The sequence below is a fragment of the Quercus robur genome, chromosome 6 (genome assembly GCF_932294415.1).
Source record: "Quercus robur chromosome 6, dhQueRobu3.1, whole genome shotgun sequence".
NCBI classification, from domain to species: Eukaryota; Viridiplantae; Streptophyta; class Magnoliopsida; order Fagales; family Fagaceae; genus Quercus; species Quercus robur.
Window position 1 is genome coordinate 53,606,164 of NC_065539.1, and position 12,928 is coordinate 53,619,091.

General features: G+C 34.1%; 1 protein-coding gene across 21 annotated transcripts in view; it reads left to right on the forward strand.

Annotated features, from left to right (window-relative positions):
• Positions 1 to 12,928, forward strand: part of LOC126689503 (uncharacterized) — a 66,103-nt gene that overhangs the window by 24,218 nt on the left and 28,957 nt on the right. For 5 of the 21 annotated variants that reach the window (XM_050384716.1, XM_050384728.1, XM_050384726.1 and 2 more), the window contains exons 8-10: positions 9,553 to 9,678; positions 9,876 to 9,971; positions 10,521 to 10,963. The exons of 11 other annotated variants lie outside the window; for them this stretch is intronic. In XM_050384716.1, the coding sequence (XP_050240673.1) occupies positions 9,553 to 9,678; positions 9,876 to 9,971; positions 10,521 to 10,597 (299 nt within the window). In that variant the 3' untranslated portion in view covers positions 10,598 to 10,963. Of the gene's footprint in view, positions 1 to 9,374; positions 9,456 to 9,552; positions 9,679 to 9,875; positions 9,972 to 10,520; positions 10,964 to 12,928 lie in introns of those variants that run through there. 5 more of the 21 variants (XM_050384717.1, XR_007644537.1, XM_050384727.1 and 2 more) reach the window with 5 other exon arrangements.

The following is a 12,928-nucleotide window of genomic DNA, read 5'->3' on the forward strand; positions in this document are numbered from 1 at the left end:
TTTTTAATTTCACTAAACAAAGCAAGATTTCTCAAAACCCCAGTTGCAAAAGCTTGAGAACCAAGAGTACCCACTTGACAAGTCTCCAACAACGATGAAATCCTACTTTGAGAACCAACAGCCCATGCGTTTTCTTTGCTAAAGGTCAGCAATCACCATGTGCTTTCTCGAATCCACCAATGAAATCCTCGAAATCAAACTCAGAGCTTTCTCTTTCATCTTGAACAAGCTCAAATCAAGCAATTTCACCAACACAAGCACCAATCCTTGAGCCACAACGATCATCACATTCTTGTCATCCAAATATTAATTTTCACAAAACCCTCCCTTTTGATCTTGTTTCTCTTGCATTTTTGTGCTATTTTTTGTTTTGGAAGGAGAGAGACATAAAATTTGAGCAAAAATACCTATTTACCCCTAGTTACAGAGAACAAACAGAGCATACCATAGGTGGGTTAAGTGATACTTTTCAAACCACGGGTAGGCAAAGTGATTTTCGCCCAAACCACAAGTGGATTATGTGTAATTACCCCTTGATTTTTTTTTTCTCTTTTCTCTGTTTCTTTCTCAGCAATTTTTGGTTGGTTTGAATCGGTGGTTATTGGGTTTAAAGTGGTGGGTTGTTTCAGTGGTTGCTAGGTTCAGATTGGTGATGGTGGGTTTCGGTGGTGGTCATTTGGGTGTTGGCTGGGTTTCACGATGGAGATCTAGTTTAAATCACGGTGGAGATCAGGTTATGGCTCACGATGGAGATCGGGTTTGAGATTGGGTTTTTGGGTTTCAGTTGTTTCTCGATCTCATTTCTTGTGGTGGAGGCGTGGCTTGAATTGGTTGGGGCTGGTTTTGTGTTTCGGTGGTGTGGATCGGCAGTTGGTTTTGTGGGTTGATTTTGGTGTTTTGGAGATGACTGAGTTTCAATTTCACGGTAGTTGTTAGTGGTTCTGGGTTTGTTATGGTGGTGCTTGCAACGATAATGTCAAACAGCCTCTGAACGAACACGACAACACACAAGTTATGGGCCCCACAAAGTCCGAAAATTTACATTGGTGCCACTGAGTTATGTATCTCAGTTTTTGAAAACACCTGTTTCTTGTTTTCTATTTCCATCACTCTAACTCAAATTTTTGATTTTTGAGTGATGGAAACAATGGTTGAAAACCAATCCAAACAAGAATTTTTGTGTGGGACCCACGTGTTTTGAGAACTCAGTTATGAAAACTGAGTGATATGATCCAAAAACACCCTCATCCAAACAGGCCCTTAGTATTCTCAAAAGAAAAAATAGTGGGTTAATCCCACATTGGAAAATGAGTATGAGTTATAGAAGTTTAAAGACTGTGCTGTGTATCCAAGAGTTAGGCCCTTTTGGATATACACTGTTGGATATTTTTATAAAAAATATTATATTTATTTTAATACTCATTCATGTGTATCAACTATCCCTTAATGTTAGATACGTTGATTGCTAAATTTTGAAATTCAAATATAATTCAAAATTTGAATAGCTTTTGTCGATGGTTTTAATCAGGAAATTTATGAACATTAACGTGATATTAATACCATAATTGTCAGCATATTTGGTTTTATTACAAATATATACTTTCCATTCTAAACGTTTTGTATTCAAACGTTCTTATTTGAATATGACATAATAACGTCATATATGGAAGATTTTCAGCACTTAAATGTACAGCTATTGCTAAATTATTTTATGTTACCATACATACACAAGTGTTTACCATTTGGTTTAAGGAAGGTCAAAACAACTAGCAATTTTTTGTAATATATATTCAGAAACTTTCAAAAAGATATTGTAATAATGTTCAGCAACGTAATCTATGGGGCATTAATTTCAAAGCATTATGACATTTTCTTTGTTCCCAATGTATAGATTGAGATTTTGGCAAAGACAATATTTGATTTCCAGTTTATATTATATTATATATATATATATATATATAGATAGATAAATAAAAAGAAAGCTATTGATAATATATATTGATTTCAAGAACTTTATGACCATTTAATTGATATCGAACCCTTTTGATTCTTTGGCTAAAGACAAGTTACATGTTTGGCCCTATATATATGGAAAGAAATAAAAGTTTCAAAGATACATATTTTTATTTTTGAATTACAAAGCTACAAACTTTTCAAAAGCAATTTTTTATTGTCCTAAACACTTATCATCTATTGTTTCTTACTACTCACAAAAATATTTTATCTTTTATAAAATTTTCTGGGAAAAGAAAGTACTATAGAGAGCTTATATCCTACGAGCAGTGTAGGCTCGCAAGGATAATTAGCAAAAGTGGCTGGGCTGTTGTATCCTAGAGACAACATGCAGAAACTATTTGTTTAACTACATCGGATATACCATAGATGGCACGATTTGTCTCAAGACAGTATCTTGGTCCATGCCTCATTTCTGCCACCTCTTTTGGTAACATCAAATTGTGTAATTTCCAAGGAAAATTCAGGTATTATCTCTCCTTTATTTCAAACATACACCACTATAAGTTTCTTTAAAAAAAAACATTCTCCCCTCTTCCCGTGTGTGTGTGTTAAAATACTTAGTATTCTAAAAAAAAAAAATCATTGATATCACCATTTACAACACTTTTATTGTACATTCATTACAATGTGCCAATAAGATACATACTACAACGGGTTTGGCTTACTTCCAGTACTTTTTTAACTGGAATCTCATTTTGTTTTAATGAGAAACTATCATATCATCCACAAACTAAATAAAATGTGGAGATTAAAACTCACTACCACTTATTTAAAACAAAAAGGCATATCTAGTTAAAAAAGTATTGGATTTAAGCCAAACCCTACTACAATATATCAAGAGTCTTGTAACTTAATTGACATAGTATTTCAACATAAACATCAAGGCTCTCTATCTCCATATGGCCATATTCTTATTTCAGCCAAATCTTCCTTTATTGCCAACAATTGTATTTCTTTTTCTCATGCATGCAGAATAGGTAACATTGTAGCTCACAACTTAGCTAAACATGCTAGACATGTTAAAGGTTTGTTTATGTGGATGGAGGATATTCCTTTAAACCTTGTTTTTGTTCTCTTCACCAATCATGACTGATTTTTCTTGAATGAAATTCAGAGTATTCCTTCTCAAAAAATAAAAAATTCATACTCTTACTATGAATTATTAAAAAAAAAAAAAAAAAGTAAAGTAAAAGGAAAATTACACAAACTTCTCTTGAATTTTGGGACATTGGCACTTCACCCTAAATCTTATGGGAAATAACTTCTCTTCAAAAACAATTTTTTATTATCCTAAACACTTATCATCTATTGCTTCTTACTACTCACAAAAATATTTTATCTTTTACAAAATTTTTTGGGAAAAGAAAGTAATATAGAGAGCTTATATCCTACAAGCAGTGTAGGCTCGCAAGGATAATCAGCAAAGGTGGCTGAGCTGTTGTATCCTGGAGATAACGTGCAAAAACTATTTGTCTAACTACATTGGATATATTGTAGACAACACGATTTGTCTCAAGACAGTGACTTGGTCTACGCCTCATCTTTGCGACCTCTTTTAGTAAAATCAAATTGTGTAATTTCCAAAGAAATTTCAGGTATTATCTCTCCTTTATTTCCAATAATTTGAGACAAATCGTTATGGAGAACACAAAATCATCCTAGGAAAATAGTAATGTTTTGTCTAATTCCTTTGGAGCAGGTGATCTTAATAAGCCATTCCGCTACAGTGGTGTTAACTTTAAGAGGTGGAGACAAAAGACTTTATTTTATCTTACTCTCTTGAATGTGGCTTATGTGTTAACCAAGAAAAAACCAAAGAAAAAGAAATCTGAAAAATTGACTGAAGAAGAACTTTCTCAACATGAAAAAGATGTTAAGAAATGGGATAAGGATCATCATTACTGTAGAAATTATTTACTTAATTGTCTTTCTAATGATTTATATGATTATTTTGACCAAGCTTACAAATCAGCCAAAAAGATACGGAAGGCATTGAATAAAAAATATGATACAGAGGAAGCTGGATCCAAGAAATATGCATGTAGCCGATTTTTCAGGTTTCAGATGGTTGAAGGCAAGTCCGTGGTGGAACAATTCTATGAACTCCAAATGATTTCACAAGATGTTTTGTAAGTGGAAAGCCTGGACATTCGGCTAGAAATTGTCGTTTTCGAAAACATGGGCCTATGGCTCAAGGCAATGTCCTTGAAGAGCCTCTTGTGGCTATGGTTACCGAGATTAATATTCTTAAAGGCTTAGGAGGGTGGTGGATTGATTCTGGGGCAACCAGACATGTTTGTTATGATAAAAATTGGTTCAAGACCTACACCATCTTGGATGAGAAAAAGAAAATTATGCTTGGTGATTCTCATACCATTGAAGTTGTGGGTATTGGAGAGGTGCTTCTCAAATTTACTTCTGGGAGAGAAGTCACTCTCAAAGATGTCTTTCATGTTCTTGACATTAGAAAGAATCTAGTTTCTAGTTTTTTGTAAGGCTGGTTTCAAACAAGTCTTTGAGGCTGATCAATATGTACTCTCTAAAAAGGGCATGTTTGTTGGCAAAGGCTATGCTTGTGATGACATGTTTAAACTTAACGTTGAGATGAATGAAAATTCAAGTTTTGCTAGTATTGTTTCTTGTGTGAATGTTTGGCATGGTAGATTATGTCATATTAATAACAAATATATGAAAAATATGAGTGGTTTAGGTTTAATTCCTAAACTTGAAAATGAACTTGAAAAATGTGAAATTTGTAGCATGACTAAAATTACTCAAAAGCCTCATAAATCAATTGAAAGAAATACTGAATGGAGGGAAATGTCATTTCTAAAGATGTGAATGGGTCAAGTTGGGTCGAGTTGAGGGTTTTTTCAACCCAACCCACCATAGTGGATTAAAAAAAATTCAACCCAGTCCAATCCATCACAAGAGTCCAACCCAACCCACATAGATTGGGTTAGACCCATGGGTTGGATAGTATTTTTTAATTACTATTATTATTATTATCAAATTGAGCATTAGAACAACACCACCACAAATATAAGCAAATTTATAACTACATAATTATAGGCATAACACCAAATTAACACAAACTATATGTGGAAAATTTAGAGTTTGGATTTTATTTAGGAAAATGGAGAAAAAAGTAAATAAAAAAATCGTATAATATATTTTTAAATATATATTTGTAGGGTTAAGGGCCCAAATCATATATTGGGCCTTGGGCCTTGGTCGAGAGCGTGAGTAGTCCGAGGAGGCACAAATGGTAATGAATGGTTCAAACTCAGGACTTAATGAGCAAGATACAAGTGGGAAGGTGGTCCGAGGAGGAATATCTCCTCGAACATGGTAAATACAGCTCAAATATGTACTCCAACAATCAGGGTGACCTTCCAAGAAGCTCCAGTGATAGTGACGTGCATCATGAACATACGAAAAGGAGGGGAACTCGAAAATATCTAAGGGAAAGTTGCTACCACCGCATTAAATGCACTGCAACTACTTTTTTTGCCGCATTTATGTGGAGAAGACCCCTAAACAGTGCTGTCTTGGCTACCATAATTCACAAAAAGTCAAAGAGGGTGTCTGATGGGACAGATACTCAAGTAAGGACTCAAATGACCAACAAGTATAGGATCAAGATGGTCCAAAGAGATATATATAATGTAAGAGATCCTCCATGAAGAGGGGATCGGAAAAAGGAAGAAAGAACACTATAGCCATCAAAATTATACTTGCAATAGGTTTAATTGCTTTATATGAAGATTTACCTCCACGAACGGGGAATTCTAATCAGTGCTTCTTACTTTTGCTTGATCATCCTCTAAATCCATACTAGTTGTTGTCTAATTCATTAGGGCCTAGTTCTTCGACCCACTCTCTACAAATTTATTATGCTTGGGCTTGGGCTGCAAAATGTGTCCCTGCAATATTAAATATGTTTTTTAATTTTAAATATATATTCAATATATATGAGTTGGGTCAAGTTAGGTAGATTTGTGAATTTTAAGACCTAAACCCAACTTGAGCTATAGTAAAAAAAAAATAATAATAATAATAATTCACAACTCGACCTACGCAATCAACCCCTAAAAACCAACCTAACTCGACAGATTTGATTGGATCAAATTGATTTTAACGAGATGCCTGCACACTCATTTCCATTAAGGTTTGGAAAGGAATGTAATCACCCAAATCTCTTCGAACTATTTTTGGCATTCACTTAAAAGTCTAACTTTTTCTACTATTTAGTTTTTTTTTTTAATTACTATTCATAAGTTCCATTACATTTTTTGATACTATTCATAGGTCTCACATTACTATTTCAACTACCTTTTAACTTCATCTATAATATTTTTAGCAAAAAATTTTAAATTTCAACTAAATAAGTTGTTCTCAAAAAAACCCTTAATTTACTTTTGGCGAAAAGTACCTTTTAGTCCCTACATTTTTAGATGGGTCCCATTTTAGTCCATACATTTTATTTTTACTGCTTTTAGTCCCTATCTTGAAAAACGCATCCCGTTTTGGTCCTTGCCGTTTCATCAGAAATGGAGAAAACTGACCTGGCAAACGGCAAGAATAAATAATACTAAATTAATGTCCACATTGCCTAAATTAATAATAAAAAATGCCACGTTAGCATTTAAATTAAAAAATTTAATTTATTAATTTTAACTAAATATAAAAAATAAAAAACATAATTAAGAACCAAAAATCACATAAATTGAGATCTAAGTGTATCAACAACAAGAACACAAGCTCAGATCTAAGAACACAAACCCAGTAATTAAAATCCAAAAATTAAAAATCTCAAGATCACCATTTTCTCAAACCCAGCAAAATCATCAAATCCTAAAACCTCAAAGTATCAAATCAATCCAAAAATACAACACAACCAATCCAAACAAAAAAATCTCAAACTTAGAAAAACACATCCCAAGCAAGTTGAACCCAGCAAACCCACCTCAAGCAAACCCAGATCCGGTGGCCATTACTAAGAGAAAGAAGAAGAAGAAAAACTTCTTCTTCTTTTTTTTTTTTTTTTTTTTTTTTTTTTTTTTTTTTTATGTAATGGGAGAGAAGAACAACGTCATTTTGCAAACGTTCAGGGCGTTGGTGGAAGGCGCAGACCAAAAGTTCGCGAGGGTTCGAGACGTTCCGGCGTACAGTCACATGACGAGCCAACAGTACTTCCACAAGGTCTTCAAGGTGTACACAAAGCTCTGGAAGTACTAGCAGGATCACCAACTAGAGCTCGTCGACTCCGGTCTCCACCGCTGGGAAATCGACGAGATCGCCAGCCGGATCGGCAAGCTCTACTTCGGCCAGTACATGCGGACCAGCGAGGCCAGGTTTCTCGTCGAGGCTTACGTGTTCTACAAGGCGATTCTCAATAGGCTTTACTTTGAAGGATCCAAAGGCTTCGGTAAAGATCTCAGGGTTAGGTTCAAGGAACTGACATTGGGTGATGGGGTTTTTTGTCGCTGGGTTCGTGGCTTTCTTCAGACGTGGTGGTTGATGGGTTTTTCTGAGTTTGAGATTTTTTTGTTTGGATTGGTTGTGTTGTATTTTTTGATTGATTTGGTACTTTGGGCCTTTGGGATTTGATGATTTTGCTAAGTTTGAGAAAATGGTGATTTTGAAATTTTTAATTTTTGGATTTTAATTTCTAGGTTTGTATCCTTAGATTTGGGTTTGTATTCTTGTTGTTCTTGTTCAAGACACACTTAGATCTCAATTCATGTGATTTTTGGTTTTTAATTCTGTTTTTAATTTTTTATATTTAGTTAAAATTAATATTTTTTTTTAAATTTAAATACTGACGTAGCATTTTTTATTATTAATTTAGGTCACGTGGACATTAATTTAGTATTATTTATTCCTATCGTTTGCCATGTCAGCTTTCTCCATTTTTGATATAATGGTAGAGACCAAAACGAAAAGCGTTTTTTAGAATAGGGACTAAAAGCGATAAAAATAAAATATAAGGTGTAAAATGGGAATCACCATGCCTGTGTTTTTCGCCTTTACTTTTTATTAAACCTTAAAGTCCAACGACCCACCCCACCTGGCCGTGTAAGCAATTATTGCTCAGCCACGTTAGCTTTACCACTTCCGTCAACAAAAAATCTTCCTGTTTTTCCAAACTGTTTCGATTAACCCATTATATACGAAGCACAGCTTCTCTCTCGCGCTCTGCCTTCGTTTGTGTGAGACATGGCTTCCACTTGTGTCACTGGTTTTCTTGTAGTTTTGTTTGTTCTGCAACCTTGGAGTGCTTTAAGCTACCTTTTGGCCCCTGTCTTTGGTTTGTTGTTAAACCTTTTACTTATTCTCTCTCCTAATATCTTTACATTTCTTTAAAACTTCCTGGGTCATATTTAAGCTCATTCTTTATTGGTTTTCTGTATTATACTGTTATTAATTCCCATCATGGCAGTTTCTTACAACTAGGTCTCCTACTCTTTCTTGATTTTCATATCTGTATGACTATAAGTTGGGATTGAAATGACTTTTGTCACACTGATTATCTTTTTCTTTTCTTTTTGATACCACAGATGATGTGTGCAAAGAAGTGGTGTGTGGAAAAGGAACTTGCAAGCCATCAAATCAAAGCGCTTTCTTCTTGTTTGAATGTGAATGCAATCCTGGGTGGAAGCAGGCTAACTATGGCCCTGCCGAAAACTTCAAGTTTCTACCTTGTGTGGTTCCCAATTGTAAGAGCTCTCTCTTTCTCTCTCAAATCCAAGTGGATTATGTGTGTGCGTGTGAATATATGACTACAATCCCTCACACTGCAAAAGAATTTGTTAATGAATTGCTTTGTATTTGTATTACTGGATGAGTAGCAATATCTTGCCAAATTTTTATTAATTTTTGTGGTGTTTGTTGATGGTATCAGAACACTTTTGTAGTTCAATATGGTTTATTTGGGAAAGTTGAAGGGGTCCTAAACTAAAAGTTAGATAAAATTGTGTGGTCAGTAGTCAAGTACAGTGGACTAAATTTCTTGCAAAGAGATCAAGATGTCAAGATCAAATAACAACAGTGCATAATCTACAATATCAAGATTAGACATACTAATTAAAGTTGGTGATGTATGTCAATCACACTCTAATTATCTCATAGAGTTGTGTTGTGCTGATATCTGTCCAACTTACTTGGAAGGGACAAACATCAAACACTTGTAAAGATGTGATGATGATCTTATACCTGACCTGAAGTGTAATTTTTTGCTCTACATGTTGGATGATAATCCTTATGATTGTATATTAAACATTTGATCTAGTTTAGCAACAATTAAAGAATTCCATAATTTGATGATGCTGATAGTTTTTGGATGAATTTTTTAGGTACCATCAATTACTCCTGCATGAATGCCTCCTCACCCATCCAAGACAAAGGGAGCAGAGCTAATGAATCAACCTTCGATCGTAATAACATTTTTTTTTTTTACCTTATTTGACGTAGACTTATAGTTGCAGTTTTTTTTTTAATTAATATATTAATTTTGTTATTTTGGTCTTACAGCGTGTCACTGGACCAATTGTGGAGGTGGCTTTTGCAACAAAACATCAAATTTCACATATAGCTGTGAATGTGCGAAGGATTATTATAATATTCTCAATGATACTTCCTTGCCATGTTTCCTAGATTGTAAGTGCACATGCATACAAATTGGTAAAGAAAATTGTTAATGGTAAAATGTTACATTTAGGTGTGGACAGTTAAAACTTAATATTAATTATGATATATCTAATGTATACAAATAGTATGTCTTCTTCTAATGTATTATGTACAAGTAGTATGTCAAAAGAGAATCACCAACTTAAGTTTTTATATTTGTGTTTTAGGTGCAATTGGAATGGATTGTTCAAGGCAGGGAATATTATCTTCAAACAAATCTACTTCTGCAACACAAGCATTGTCTGATGATGGTAAGAACCATGGTGATTTTTGCAATTTAGACTTGCATATAAATCATCTTCTTGCTTTATTTTTTTGCCAAGATAAATAGAAGGAAATTAATATGGTAATGTCTTGATTTAACTTGTTTTATTTTATTTTATTATTCAATCTATGAACTGAGCCGTTTCTTTTTTTCCTTTTTCTTGGAGCTAAACAAACATAGCAATTCCTCTGAATTCTATTGTTATCTTGACTACTAGAGTAGTTTTCCTCTTCTTTAGAAAGCAAAGGCGAGTGCGATCAAAGGAGAAAAAAAAAATACTCTAGAAGAAATATTTCATCCAAAAGTAATGATTACTTGTCATAAAAACAACCAAAAGGGTTGTTCTCTTATATGACTAAATAAGTCCCTCAATCCCTTAACAACTTTTACTGATTTGAGTCTGTTTTTCTGGTTATAGAACTCCAACATCTTTTAATGAATTCACAATTTAAAACTTGGCATACAAATTGAGTTGTCTGAGTTCTTAAGGTTAATCTTCCTTGGCTTGATTCATTTGATTGGCTTATTTTCTTTTCTTTTTTTACAGCTACTTCAACCCTACAAGGACATTATCTTTGGTTGATAACCCTGATGACATTCATGGCTATGGTTCAGTGGAAATAGAAGGACTTAATCATATACACAAGGCTTACGGCCCTGCATTCCAGTTAGATTCCATAGATTTCATTGCTTTGGGTTTTCCATAGTTCCACTTGACCAACATTTCTATGTATATATGATCAGGTCTTGTATATAAATTACGACATGTATAGGGCGGAGTATGTTGAATAGATATAACTCAACACTGGACTTAGAGTAGAACATTTTAAGTATAGGGCTTATATGCTTTTGTTGAACATGATTTGATGATATTGAGTTCTATCACCTATTCTGAGAAACTAAGACTAGTGTTGATTTGTTATGTTAACTTGTTTCTTGACTGACCGTATAAATACTGGAATAAGAGATGGAATTCATTAACCTTCAAAATGACTGATCTTTGAACTATGTTCACTGAGTTGTTGGCTCATTGTTGGATTCAGATATGCTTTAGTGCTTGAATTTACATTGTGCAATTCAAAACTTAATTGAAAAATCTCATTGCTAGGCTGAAAGCTAGTATTACTCTGAAAATGTTTCCATGGTGCCAGCTACATTTGAATTGACATAATCGGTGTAGTGCATATTTTTTGTTCTTGTTCTTTTGTTAATGGTTTCACGTTTGGACTGCTTATGTGTCAAGCAAATGGTCAGCTTCCAGAATCAAGCGTCCAAGGCAACCAACCAAATTTTTTTACAGGTTTCAATCGCTTGGTCATAAATTTTGAGCACCTAGGAGAGGCTGTGAGTGATATTTATAGGGCAATCCAAAATAGCATGGGCCCAAAGCTCGTTCCTTACCTTGCCTGCAATGCTCAATCAAAAATATTGGGAAAAATTACATTTTAATTTATGTAGTTTAAGGGTGTAATAAATTAAACCTTGATATTAGAAGTGGTAGCATATTAAAGTTATTAAACAAATGGCCCATATTAACATCAAATATAATACAGTTCCATTTAGGTGGGTTGAGTTTTAATTTGTTAGTACTTTTTCAAATATTAGGATTTGATTGGTTTCCAAGAGACTGTGTCTCAATAATATTACTTGATTTCCTTTATGATAAAAATTAGGATTCGATTCCCCATTCCTCCAGAGAAAAATGTGTAAATAGAATTAAGGAGAACCCTTTCATAAAAAAAATTAAAAAATAAAATAAAATAAAATTTAAGGAGACCACCCCACCCCTTTTCAATCATAATTTTTTACTATTTGATTGCTTCACTCAATAAAAAATGTTTATTTTAATTGTATATTCATTAAGTAATACAATGAATTAGTTTTAATTTGTAATTTTACATCTTAAAAAAATAGGTTTTAAATGAAAAAAAAAAAAATACCAAAAGTTAAATAAATCTTTTATTAATAATCAAAATATGAGAATGTGTTGATTCTCAATATTAGCCCCCTCCAGCCTTCCTTCCCTAACAGCCCAGACAGCCCACCCGGCCAGTCCGACCCCAAAAAAAAAAAAAAAAAAAAAAAAAAAAAAAAAAAAACCCAAATAGAGAAAGTCAACAGAGAGAGACAGAGACCGGATACACTAGAGAAGAAGAAAGTGAGCCATGTCGCCGCCGCCACCACAGCTGTCGGCAACCCTGTCCATGACCAACCAGACTAGCCGATCTACCAGTGAATGATCAGAGTTCACGCACGCCTCCGACGCTGGCCGATGCTGCCTCCATCCTGAATCCTTTCTGCTCCAGGTGTTTTTCACTCATTTTACTTCAAAACCTAACACTTATTTTGATATGAGTTTTCTATCTTCACACCATACGTTTATAATGTTTGTGATTTGTGAATCTGTTAGCTGTGATTGTAGTTTTTTTTTTCCCTGAGGGTGATTGTGAATTAAATTTGAATTTGTGAACCTATGATTGTGTTTGGGAGTCTGTGTGTTATATTTTTGCAGCTGCTGAGTATCTAGACAGTGAGACAGTGAGGTGTGATTTGTGAATAAAATTATAATATAGAGGATGAGTCTGTCCGATAAGTAGCGTATTATAGTAGTGGGGCACTCTTGCATGTAAAGAAGTGGTATGTGGAAAAGGAACTTGCAAGCCATCAAATAAAAGCAATGTCTTGTTTGAATGTGAATGCGATCCTGGGTGGAAGCAGGCTAGCTTTGGCCTTGCCCAAAACTTCAAGTTTCTCCCTTGTGTGGTTCCCAATTGTATGAGCTCTCTCTTTCTCCCTCACTCTGCAAAAGAATTTGTCAATGAATTGCTTTGTTTTTGTATTACTGAATAAGTAGCAATAGCATGGTAACTTTTTACTAGTTTTTGTGGTGTTTGTTGATGGCATCAGAATACTTTTTTAGTTATTCATCAAAAAGAATATTTTTGTAGTTCAGTA